This window comes from Colobus angolensis, unplaced genomic scaffold (assembly GCF_000951035.1).
Source record: "Colobus angolensis palliatus isolate OR3802 unplaced genomic scaffold, Cang.pa_1.0 Scaffold273, whole genome shotgun sequence".
NCBI lineage: Eukaryota > Metazoa > Chordata > Mammalia > Primates > Cercopithecidae > Colobus > Colobus angolensis.
Window position 1 is genome coordinate 999,462 of NW_012115966.1, and position 12,813 is coordinate 1,012,274.

Genomic DNA, 12,813 nt, shown 5'->3' on the forward strand with positions numbered 1-12,813 from the left:
AAAAAAAAATTTACTTAGAAGCATTAAACTGTTTAGGGTCAGAAGTGCATCTGAACAGATTTTTCATACTGTTATAAAAAAAATACAGAAATCTAATAAAATCAGACACTCATTCTCTCTCCCTATCTATCTATCTATCTATCTATCTATCTATCTATCTATCTATCTATCTATATGTTTTAAATTTTTGAGACAGGCCCTCCCTCTGTTGCCCAGGCTGGAGGGCAGTGGCACAATCACAGCTCACTGTAGCCTCAACCTTCTGGGCTCAAGTGATCCTCCCAACTCAGCCTCCTGAGTAGCTGGGACTACAGACATGTGCCATGACACCTGACTTTTTATTTCTTTAACTTTTTCTTTATTCTTTTCCAATACTTTTTTAAATTTAATTTTACCTTTTGACAGAATAGGGTCAAGGTCTGACTATGTTGCCCAGGCTGGTCTCGAACTCCTAAGCTCAAGTGATCCTTCTACCTAGGCCTCCCAAAGTGCTAAGATTATAGGCATGAGTCATCACGCCTAGCCAACACCCAGCTAATTTATTACTTCTTTTTTGTAGAGATAGGGTCTCACCACATTGCCCAGTCTGGCCATGAACTCTTGGGCTCAAGCAATCTGCCTGCCTTGGCTTTCCAAAGTGCTGGGATTACAGGCATAAGTCACTGTGCCTGGCCAATCCTTTTACTTTCAGCAGTAGAGAAAGGCTAGTTATTCCAACCAAATAAAGTAGATGTTCCAATACCAATGAAGCTCAAAATTTAACTTACCTAGTAGCCACTTAAATATAAGCTTGATTATAACAACTATACTTTCATAAAATAATCAGTCACATGTGTATTTCTGCATCCTACATTTTACCTCCTATTTGCTAGTATAAATACCATCCTAAAACTAAATACTCGACTGTATACTATTATCCTATTGAATGGCAATTGGATCTTAATTTAGAATTTAAAAAATACAAATATCTCAATGATCAAATATGACTGGGAGAAACAGATTTACAACAATTATTTCATCTAGGTTTTATTTCATGTAATTTTGCATGGAAATACATAGAAATAATTCTAAAACATGCTAAACAATTCCGTGCCCTGGTAAGAAAATATATTAAATATAGTCATGAGTTACTTAACAGGGATACATTCTGAGAAATGTGTTGTTAGATATTTTGTTGTCAGATGAACAGTATACCTACACACACCTAGGCTATATGGTAGAGCCTATTGCTCCTAGGCCACAAATCTATACAGCATGTTACCGTGCTGAGTACTGTAGGCAACTGTATCTCAACATTGAAAGATACTTGTGTATCTAAACAAAGTACTCATGTATCTAAACATAGGATACAGTAAAAATGCATATCATAACCTCATGAGGTTTGTCCTGTTATGTGCCACATGACTATATTTTAATACTTAATGTTTCAGAAACAGCATTGTAAGACTGAGTGAAATCCCAGCACTTTAGAAGGCCGAGGCAGGCAGATCACCTGAGATCAGGAGTTTGAGACCAACCTGGCCAGCATGGCAAAACCCCATCTCTACTAAAAATACAAACAAATTAGCCAGGTGTGGTCGTGGGCGCCTATAATCCCAGCAACTCAGGAGGCTGAGGCAAGAGACACTTGAACCTACGAGTCGGAGGTTGTAGTGAACCGAGATTGCACAACTGCACTCCAGCCTGGGTGACAGAGCGAGGCTCCATCTCAAAAAACAAAAAAAAGTGAGTGTGTGTGTGAGAGAGAGAGAGTGTGTGTGTGTATATGTGTGTATAAAATGAAAGGCTTGGTCGGCACGATGGCTCACACCTGTAATCCCAGCACTCTGGGAGGCCAAGGCACGAGGATGACTTGAGGCCAGGAATTTGAGACTAGTGTGGGTAACTTAAACCCAGTCTCTGTAAGAAATTAAAAAAAAAAGAAAAGAAATAAAGAAAAGGCTTATAAACAGTTTTCCTCTTCAATCCATTTTTACTATTTTTAGCTGTGCCTACCTGACATGTTAGTAGCATTGTCTACCTTTTCATCCAAGAATTCCTAGTCTTTCCCCAGGGTGTTACTTCTGAGACGACTATTTTATAATTCACAGGTTTTATATATACACATATACATACACAGACACATACACTCTAATACATTTGCTGTGTTGGCAGGACTAAGGCAAGAATGACAAGGGACTGGGAGGGTAAGGACTGCTACCTTCCATACGTCCTCCTTTCTAGAAATGTCTGCAAGAGTTCAGAGACTAGTCACCTATTTCTTAGAGATCTATTGGTCAATAACAATCAACATAACACAAAGACTTGTCCTAGTTGTTTTCACTCTAGTAACTCCAAGAAACATTTAATAGAGGTCACTGATCAAACAGGAGTAAGTAAAAAGCAACTCAAAGTTAGTTGAACTTAAAGAGGCTATAAAACATTCTATTCACTTACTGTTTACATTAATAACAGGAAACACAGAGCTATAAAACAAAAATAAATTAAGTCAATTTTTTCTGGTCTGCTTGTCTCATTTCCTCTTTGTCCATAAGAGAATAAAGAGATGAGACAAGCAGACCAGAAGAAAAAGGTGGGGGAGGGTATACTCTACATATCCAGTGAGGCACCATGATCTAAGACAGAAGGGAAAAATCAAAGACACTATGTAAGCTCCATGAGGGCAGATATTTTCATCTATTTTGTTCAGTGATATATCCCTGGAACCCAGACCTGTGCTGCCATACAGCACTGAAATTTCTTGAATCAGTGATCAGATATAATATACATAATATACTTTAGAAAAGAACTTCTCAAAGTGAGGTCAGCAGATCCCCAGAGATCCCTGACACCCTTTAGGATGTCCAGGAGGTCAAAATTATTGTCATGGTAATACTAAGGACATTATTTGCCTTTTTGAGTGTTGACTTTTGCAATGATGTGCCTTAGCATAAATATTCTTTGCTATCACCTACTCAGTTAAAAAAAAAAAAAGTGTTTCACTTAAGTTTTAGTATGTGCAATTAGCCAAAAGACTTTGAGGACCCTCCAACTTATGCTTTTAAAAAGCATTTAGGACCAGGCGCAGTGGCTCATGCTTATAATCCCAGCAGTTTGGGAGGCTGAGGTGGGCAGATCACTAGAGGTCAGGAGTTCGAGACCACCCTGGCCAACATGGCGAAATGCCATTTCTACTAAAAACACAAAAATTAGCCGGACATGGTGGCAGGCGCCTGTAATCCCAGCTACTTGGGAGGTTGAGGCAGGAGAATCGCTTGAACCCAGGAGGCAGAGGTTGCAGTAAGCAGAGATCGTGCCAATATACCACTCCAGCCTGGGTGACAAAGCTAGGCTCTGTCTCAAAAAAAAAAAAAAAAAGCATTTAGATTTCAGGGTGGAACTAGTCATTGTTTAACCCACATGATCAAGCAGTCAGTTTCTTCTCATATATTCTCATAGCCCCCTGTACCTTCCCTTCATAGCACTTATTATATATTATTTATGTGGTTGGTACCTATCTCACCGCTTAAGTTCTGTGAGGGCAGGGACCGTATCTGTTTTGGCTCACTATTGTATCCTCAACACCTAGCAATATTAACAGGAATATAGTAAGTATTCAAGTGTTTGTTTAGTAAAGGAAAAAAGAAAACTGATATTATCACTTCTTTTTTTCTTTGGAAAATAGTAATTTATGATTATTTTCTTCATAATAGTGGTCTTCTAATAAAATTCATGGTAAAATAAAATGGTATGTGTCCCTAATTTTCTCCAACTTCCACTGTAAGATTGGAGATGGGGGTAAGTCCCTAAGTCAGGTGGAGCTCATTCAGCTTCATCAGTGAAAAATAGGACAGCTAAGAAGCTTCACTAAGTTAGAATGGGTCACAATACAGGAGGCTCCTCACTTTGAGGAGCCATTCAGAATGGCTGAGAATTACTAATGGCAAAATTTCCTTCCCTAACAGAAATCATTCCTTCCTTCCAGGCTGGTTATATGATTATACCCAGACATACAATGGCTCTTTCTACTTCTCTGGCATATGCTATCTCCTCTCTTCAGTTTCCTTTTTTTTTGTACCATTGGCCGAAAGATGGAAAAACAGTCTGACCTGAAAGAAAGAAGACTGCAATCAAGTGAAAGCTTAACAAAAGAAAACCTAAACTAGTATGTCACTGGAAACAAAAGCTTGAAAGAAACGCATCTACATTTGTAACATGAGAAGGTAAACAAGAATTTTATTTTATTTTTTGAGACGGCGTCACGCTCTGTCACCCAGGCTGGAGTGCAGTGGCGCAATCTCGGCTCACTGCAACCTCCGCCTCGCAGATTCAAGCGATTCTGCCTCAGCCTCCCAAGTAGCTGGGACTACAGGCACATGTCATCACACCCAGCTAATTTTTTTGTATTTTTAGTAGAGACAGGGTTTCATCATGTTAGCCAGGATGGTCTCCATCTCCTGACCTCCTGATCCGCCCGCCTTGACCTCCGAAGTGCTGGGATTACAGGCATGAGTCACTGGGCGCGGCCAACCAGATAAGTTTTTAAGGTTCCTTCTTGCTTTAGCATTCTGAGAAATGTCTAATTGGTAGCAAGACAAGAGTAATAGCAGCCTGTATTGTTAGTATGTAATCAAATAGTCTGAAATTTTAATCAGGTATCTTATATATTAAATAGAAATCAGAATGTACCATAATAAATCCAAACTCTCAATTACGCCATGGTAATTCAGTCACTAAAATATGTAAAGATAGAACACTTTTTCTTAATTTACATAAGTGCGAAAAATAGCCTTTGATTGATCAGAACCCTAGAATCTGAATATTAAAACCTTACTTAGCGACTAGAATGGTATATACTCCCTCCAAAAGTTTATCTTTGTTTATTGATTAAAGGTAATCCTTACTTTCCTTGTATTACTTAGGTTCTTAATTAAAGGTAATCCTTACTTTCTTTGTATTACTTAGGTTCTTATATTTCTATGATAAGTATGTATTGCTAAATAATAAACAGTATATAAAAATTGCTTTAAAAACTTCATTTCAAGATCATTTGAACAGCAATTTTGCCCATCAAAGCGTCATTTTCCACTACATCTAATTAACAAAATATTCACACTAAATATTGAAACATCTCTTTACAACTACAAGATTTATATGAAAGCTGAATAGGTGGTTTTAATGGGAAATATGTTTAAATTAAAAGATGTTTCTTATATATGGAATAATTATGTTAATAATGTCACTTAGACTAAGCAATTGCATGTGAATAGAGAGCCTTCATTATTTGGAGTAAGCTTTTTTTTTCCTCCTCTTCCTCCTCCTGAGTGATCTTTAAGAGGAAAAAACCAGCTAGAGTTCCCTGCATCTGCAACACCAACCACCAACCTCCCTTAGCATCTCCTTCAGAATGCTTTTTTTTTTGAGACAGGGTCTCACTGTGTCGCCCAGGCTGGAGTGCAGTGGTGTGATCTCGGCTCACTGCAAACTCCACCTCCAGGGTTCAAGCTATTCTCTTGCCTCAGCCTCCCAAGTAGCTGGGATCACAGGCATTGGCCACCATGCCCGGCTAATTTTTGTTATTTTTAATAGAGACAGGGTTTCACCATCTTGGCCATACTGGTCTCAAACTCCTGACCTCAAGTGATCCACCCGCCTTGGCCTCCCGAAGTGGTGGGATTACAGGCGTGAACTACCACACCTGGCCCAGAATGCTGCTTAAACTATTACCATCATCGTTATTCTATTCTTTCATTCCTCTCTGCTTTAAAACGTCTATTGATTCCTTACAGAGAAAAACTCTAGAAGACTGGTTTTAGCTCCATACCCCGTCACTGCCTATGTACGCCTTTCTCTACTAGGCACCATTTCACTTTTCACTATCTGACTCACTCAAAGGCTACCTCCCTTGGAAAAATCTTCCCCAGCAGTCATTCTCATCTGCAATCCTATCTAACTTTTAACAGATTACTACATGAACTCACATGTCAATCCTTTCCATTAGTCTGCAAGATCAACAAGATGAATGAGGTTTCATTCATCTTTGTACTCTCCAAGGCCTAGCATAAGCTTTGGAACCAAATTAATCTGGGTTCAAATCTCAGTTATGTTAAAAAAAAAAAAAACAGTAGTTGATCCTATTTAAATATGGTTTTTATGGCTTTCTAAAGCAAAAGAAAAAAGAAAACTAGTTTTCTGACTTAAAAAAATGTCATTTTTACATTTAGATGTGGATGTCTAACACTTTTACATTTTACATGTAAGAAAATATGAAAAAAATACCACCCCCTTACACATACAAACAGCAAAAATAGTTAACTAATAATAAATATCAGCTCTGCCACTTGTTACCATATGCCCTCATGAAAGTTACTTTTAAAATTAACTTCTCTGAGACCCAATTTCCTCCTCTGTAAAATGAAAATACCACCAACCTACCTCACAGACGTACTGTGAGGACTAAACCCATGAAAATATACTTGTGCCAGGCATGGTTGATCACATCTTTAATCCTAGCACTTTGAGAGCCAAGGCAGGTGGATCACTTGAGGTCAGGAGTTTAAGACCAGCCTAACCAACATGGTGAAATTCTGTCTCTACTAAAAATACAAAAATTAGCCGGGTGCAGTGTCACACGCCTGTAGTCCCAGCTACTTAGGAGGCTGAGGCAGGGGAATTGCTTGAACCCGGGAGGCGGAGGTGGCAGCGAGATCATGCCACTGCACTCCAGCCTGGGCAACAGAGTGAGACTCCGTCTCAAAAAAAAAAAAGGAAATATAGTTTTATCAGGCAAAATGCCCTTCATATACAGTAGGTGCTAATGTCCATTCTGCTTTCATGTCAAAACAAAAGATAAAAGAAATCAATGATTTTATGAACCACTTTCATTAATTCCTCCTTCTCTTTAGAGTAGCAATTATTTTTAAAAGGGACTTCAACTACCTAGAGCAACCTGATCCTTCCTCCCATCTAACCAAGCTGTACATTTTAAGTAGCACCAACTAAAGAACTCCAAATTGAATTCTTAGGTTTTATGAATTTCATGCAACAGAGAAGTTCTTTATCCTACTCAACGGTAATAGGCCCTCTAAACCTGGGTGGTGGGAATTAAGAAAGCCTGAATCCCAAGACTACAGAAAGCTAACGACTTCTATAACTAATGCGTTCATCATATTAGCAATTAGCTTATGATGTTCCTGTTCATTTATTGCAATGTTGTCATTTTTGTGGACAATATTTTAAGATGCCATATAAAACACTTCTAGGAATCCATAATGCAGGAATATCATCCCAGCTATATACGGAGTTTCAAGAAAAGCATAATAGTCACTGATTTTTTCTTCCCCCCTGAAGAGATTCCATAAGACAAAGAGGAAACAAATATTACACAACTTATATATGAATAAGTGCGCTTGGGGTGGTAGAATGGTGAATAACTTTACTTCAACATCTAATAACATACCAGTCACGAGGTAGACACATATCTTTTTTTTAAAAAAAATTTCTTTCAAAAAATTTTTATTTGAGACCAGGTCTTGCTCTGTTACCCAGGTTGGCGTGCAGTGGCACAATCACAGCTCACTGCAGCCTCTACTTCCTGGGCTCCAGTGATCCTCCCACCTCAGCCTCCCAAGTAGCTGGGACCTCAGGCATGCACCATACCTGGCAAAGTTTTGTATTTTTGGTAGAGATGGGGTTTTGCCATGTTGCCCAGGCTGGTCTAGAACTCCTAGACTCAAGTGAATTTCCCGCCTCAGCCTCCCAGAGTGCGGGGATTACAGGTGTGAGCCACTGCACCCAGCCGACAAATACCCTATTTAGTCTTCATGATAACCTTCAGAATCCGATAGAGATACTATACTATGATGTCCATTCTACAAATGAAGAAACTGAAGGTCAAAGAAATTATTATTTTTTAAAATAATTCAGTTTTATTTATTTTGAGATGGAGTTTCACTTTTGTCACCCAGGCTAGAGTGCAATGACATGATCTGGGCTCACTGCAACTTCCACCTCCCGGGTTCAAGCAATTTTCATGCCTCAGCCTCCCCAGTAGCTGGGATTACAGATGCCCACCACCAGGCCCAGCTAATTTTTGTACTTTTAGTAGAGTTGTGGTTTCGCCATGTTGGCCAGGCTGGTCTTGAACTCCTGACCTCAGGTGATTTGCCCACCTGGGCCTCTCCAAATGCTGGGATTACAGGCATGAGCCACTGTGCCCAGCCTAAAGGTCAAATAAATTAAATACCCAGGAAGTAGTGGAGTAATATTCCAAACACAATCTAACACAAAACCCTACTCTTTCCCCTTTACATTACTCTGGCTTCTTGGCAGTATCAACAGATTATGAAGCTAATTCAATTGAAAGAAGTTATAAGAAAAATCTAACTCAAATTGGCCTAAAATTTTAATGTCTGTATTGAAACAAAAAGGAGAATGCAGGCCAGGTGGCTCACATCTGTAATCCTGGCACTTTGGGAGGTTGAGGTGGGAGGATCACTTGAGTGATCAGGAGTTTAAGACCAGCTTGGGCAACACAGTGAGCCCCATCTCTACAAAAAAAAATTGTTAAAAATTAGCTGGACATGGTGGCACACGCCTGTAGTCCAGGCTACTCGGGGGGCTGAGGCAGGAGGATCACTCGAGCCCAGGTGGTGGAAGCTGCAGTGAGCTATGATCACGCCACTGAACTCCAGCCTGGGCAACAGAGCGAGACCTTGTCTTAAAAAAAAATAGAGAATGCAAAGATGCAAAGTACCTAAGAACCACCCCTCATCCTCCACCTCCATCAAAATTAAAACCACAAAATACATCTGCTACAATGCAATAATGTAGTTGTTAAGATAATTAACTTTCCTAAGTCTCCCAATACTCAGTGAACCTGATTAAAGAGAAAATAATGCCTACGTACAGGGCCACTTGTAATTCCTTAATATGTTATTATTAATAGTTGGAGTGTTTACAAATTGTAAGCCTTAAAATATACATACATATCTAGTAGAGCTATGGTAATCTGAACATAAAAGTTCAGTATACTTCACTATACTTTCTTCTCTGCTACTTCTTGGGTTATGTTTAAAACTGTTAGGATATTTCCATCATTATAAAAGAAGGAATTTTCCATACATGTCATTGTAAAATACTGACACTAAAACTCTACCTTATGGTACTGTTAACCATTTGGAGTTCTTTCCCATCTATTACCTCATTATCATCACGCTAATTCTGTAACACAGTATGGATAATTATTATTGTTATTTCTATTTTATATATAAGGAACAAAAGCAATTAAGACAAGTTGTTTGCTTAAAACAAAGCCAATTTTAAAACCTAATTACTGGTGCTGATTAATTAGCTCATGGCCCCTGGCTTTTCTTCTTTAATGATTCTCTAGGAGTTTAACTTTATTAAAAGCAATAATTATACTTAAATGTACTGAAATGATACTTTTGTGATTTTTTCAAATAATTGAGGTATATGTGTGATGTCCTATTTGCAAAATATGTTTATTTAGTAAATACGTTTGTCTAACTGTAAAATCAGCTTTTTCCATGTGAGGAAAAATATCATACACTATTATTTTAATTGTTTTTAAGAGAGACATAGTGTAAAACTTGGATGGTGGTTTCTCTGAAGACCTCATATAAAACCAAAGCCCAATACTTTTTATTGAGACAGGGTTTCACTCATGTTGCCTGGGCTCTAGTGCAGTGGTGCAATATCAGCTCAGCATAACCTCTGTCTCCCAGGCTCAAGCAACTCTCCTGCCCCAGCCTCCCTGAGCCTCCGGAGTAGCTGGGACTACAGGTGCACACCACCACACCCAGCTAATTTTTGTATTTTTATTAGAGATGGAGTTTTGCCACATTGCCCAGGTTGGTCTTAAACTCCTGAGTTCAAGTGATCCCCGATTCAGGTTCCCAAAGTGCTGGGATTACAGGCATGAGCCATCACACCTGGCCCAAAGCCCAATACTTTTTAAAAGCCTTGAGTGTTTCTCTTAAGCCAGAACCACCTTGTATGAGGCTTTATATCTACATATTTGCCTCATGTGGCTACTCATTTGCCACAAATATCTACTCAATTGTCTCACATTTGTCATCTATGGTCTCAACATATACACAAACAAAAAATAACTAAAGTGCTTGAAAGCAACTTATAAAATCCATTTAAAATTCTCCATGTTTTATTTCTGTGAGAATTAAATTGGCATGACTTAGGATCACTGAGACAAATAAGTCATTTCTTGAAAAAAGTACCTGGGGCAGGGCATGGTGGCTCGCGCCTGAAATCCAGGCACTTTGGGAGGCCGAGGCGGGTGGATCACTTGAGGTCAGGAGTTTGAAACCGGCCTGGCCAACATGATAAAGCCCTGTCTCTATTAAAAATACAAAAATTAGTCAGGCATGGTGGTGGGCACCCATAATCCCAGCTACTCAGGAGGCTGAGACAGGAGAATCGCTTGAACCTGGGAGGTGGAGGTTGCAGTGAGCCAAGATGGCACCACTGCACTCCAGCCTGGGAGACAGAGCGAGACTCCAGCCCCAAAAAAATAAACAAATAAAAATAAAAATAAAGAACCTTATCCCTGATACATTCCGCCAGAAGCTAGTATACTGTGAAATCTCCTTCCATTCAAAATGATATTCAATAACAACTTAGTGAGGCCTTTTTAGGAATACAGAGAATGAACTAGGATTAGGGTAACTGTCTGGGTCTAGACAGAAACAAAGGAGTTCTTGAGACATAGGACTTTCAGTTTTAAAGCCTGGATGAGTTGGCTACTCCTTATTAAGTAGTGGGGACTACATCTGGATACTTGATAGCACACAACGAAAGACTAAAGTATTTTCTAGCCACCTTCCAAACAAAAAAAAATCCACAAATTCATTTCTATTTTTACCTCGTGCAAGCACTAATGAGCAAAACAGAAACCAACAAAGGAGGCATACAATACTTTTAATGAGAATTCATCAGAGTAGAATTAATTAAATTAAAATTTTAAAAAAAGAATTCACTTTAAGGCATTATTTGCCTTGTGAAAAGAAATTTTTAAAAATGAGTTTACTTTTCCTATTGACAAGCTTCCAGCTTTTACTTTCTAAACTATTTTTTAAAGTGACAAATTGAGCAGATGTAATGGCAAGGTGTTCCACCCTTTGACCTGTGTCAACCAATCTTACGTCTTTTATCAGGAAAAAAAGAAGTCCATCCCTTAAAGGCAGTATGCCAGGACCAAGGAAATAAGTGAGACAACTTTTTTTTTTTTTTTTTTTGGGACGGAGTCTCGCTCTGTCGCCCAGGCTAGAGTGCAGTGGCCGGATCTCAGTTCACTGTAAGCTCCGTCTCCCGGGTTTACACCATTCTCCTGCCTCTGCCTCCCCAGTAGCCAGGACTACAGGCACCCGCCACCTCGCCTGGCTAGTTTTTTTGTATTTTTTAGTAGAGATGGGGTTTCACCATGCTAGCCAGGATGGTCTTGATCTCCTGACCTCGTGATCCGCCCGTCTCGGCCTCCCAAAGTGCTGGGATTACAGGCTTGAGCCACCGCGCCCGGCCAAGTGAGACAACTTTTAAAGAGCAACAGCAAATACTGCCTTCCTTCCACTATCTCAAAACTAGTCACAGTTCAATATAAGTTATTTATATATGGCAACCTGTAAATCAAAGGAATGCGCTTATCATACCTAATTCAACAATTTCAAGCCTAAATACTCCAGCTATACAGCAGTCCTCTGAAGCCATAGCAATAAGATGACTCACCAACTGGCAGGTGTCTTAGGTTCTACAAATAATGGGTGTCTGCCTGGATGAAAACAAATGTATGTGCACCAACAGACGAACTCATCCTGCTTGGCTAAGAGAGTAGAGAGACTAAAAAAACTGATCAGTAGTATAGCACTTTATAATGGAAAGAAGAATCAGACTTCGCTACAACAAAATTTATAATTCATGCAGACTTTCAAAATGTCCTTCCAATTTTCATTTACCAGAAAAGTACAAGAGAATAAGATCTAAGATAATAAAAACCAATTTTATGACCCCCAAATTAAAAATAGCTGAAAGTGAGAATTATGACATTGAGTTCACTGCTTCAAGAAATGTGAAGTCAGTCACAAGAAAAATAAATCCATATTTAAACCCTCCTATTACATTTAGTGACTTGATGTCAGTTTCTACTCAAGTGAAAATCAGTAGTACATATTTGAGTTCTAGTTCGAGGATGTATATTCTTATGTGAAAACTGACACCATGTCACAGTTAATAAGATATGGGTTTATAAATATGGAATTAAAAGAAACTTACCCTTTCCCTTTGTGCAGCTCTGACTTCCAACCCAGTTTCTATAGAAACAGGAGGACAAGTGCCAGTGCCAGAAGTCTGCCAATTAGAACTCATCTTTGAGTTGCTGAATAATAAAGTCAGATCCCAAAGTCGACTATAGGTTTTTGTCAGTAGTTCCTAAAAAGAAACCCAGGAGGAAAAAAGATGTTTAACCAATTACTGTACTTAGAAACGCTCCCTTTAAAATCGGCTTTAAAAAAAAATTGAGGAGGGAGATCCAATACCCCATGTTAAAAAAAATTTTTATTAGGGCTTCAGACTTTACTAAAATTAAGGAGCAGTAAACAGAAGAGAGGGTGTCTCTGAAGGTCCAAAACACTTTTAAACCACTACATTAAACGAAAAAAGCACTCATACATTATAAATATAAAGTAGTTTCAATCACTAAACCTTAAAGTGCAGATGAATCCATTCCTTTTGTGGAATGAACTTTCAGTAAGGTTACAGCACTGCAAAGAGTAAACTTCACAAATGAAATTTGTCAGGACAAAT

The 12,813-nt window shown here is 38.8% G+C and overlaps 1 protein-coding gene across 5 annotated transcripts in view; it reads left to right on the forward strand.

Moving 5' to 3' along the window:
• Positions 1-5,011, forward strand: part of SLC16A4 (solute carrier family 16, member 4) — a 28,809-nt gene extending 23,798 nt beyond the window's left edge. For 4 of the 5 annotated variants that reach the window (XM_011948062.1, XM_011948066.1, XM_011948063.1 and 1 more), the window contains one exon: positions 3,965-5,011. In XM_011948062.1, the coding sequence (XP_011803452.1) occupies positions 3,965-4,092 (128 nt within the window). In that variant the 3' untranslated portion in view covers positions 4,093-5,011. Of the gene's footprint in view, positions 1-3,944 lie in introns of all 5 variants that reach the window. The other variant, XM_011948065.1, reaches the window with a different exon arrangement.
• The last annotated feature ends 7,802 nt before the right edge of the window (positions 5,012-12,813 follow it).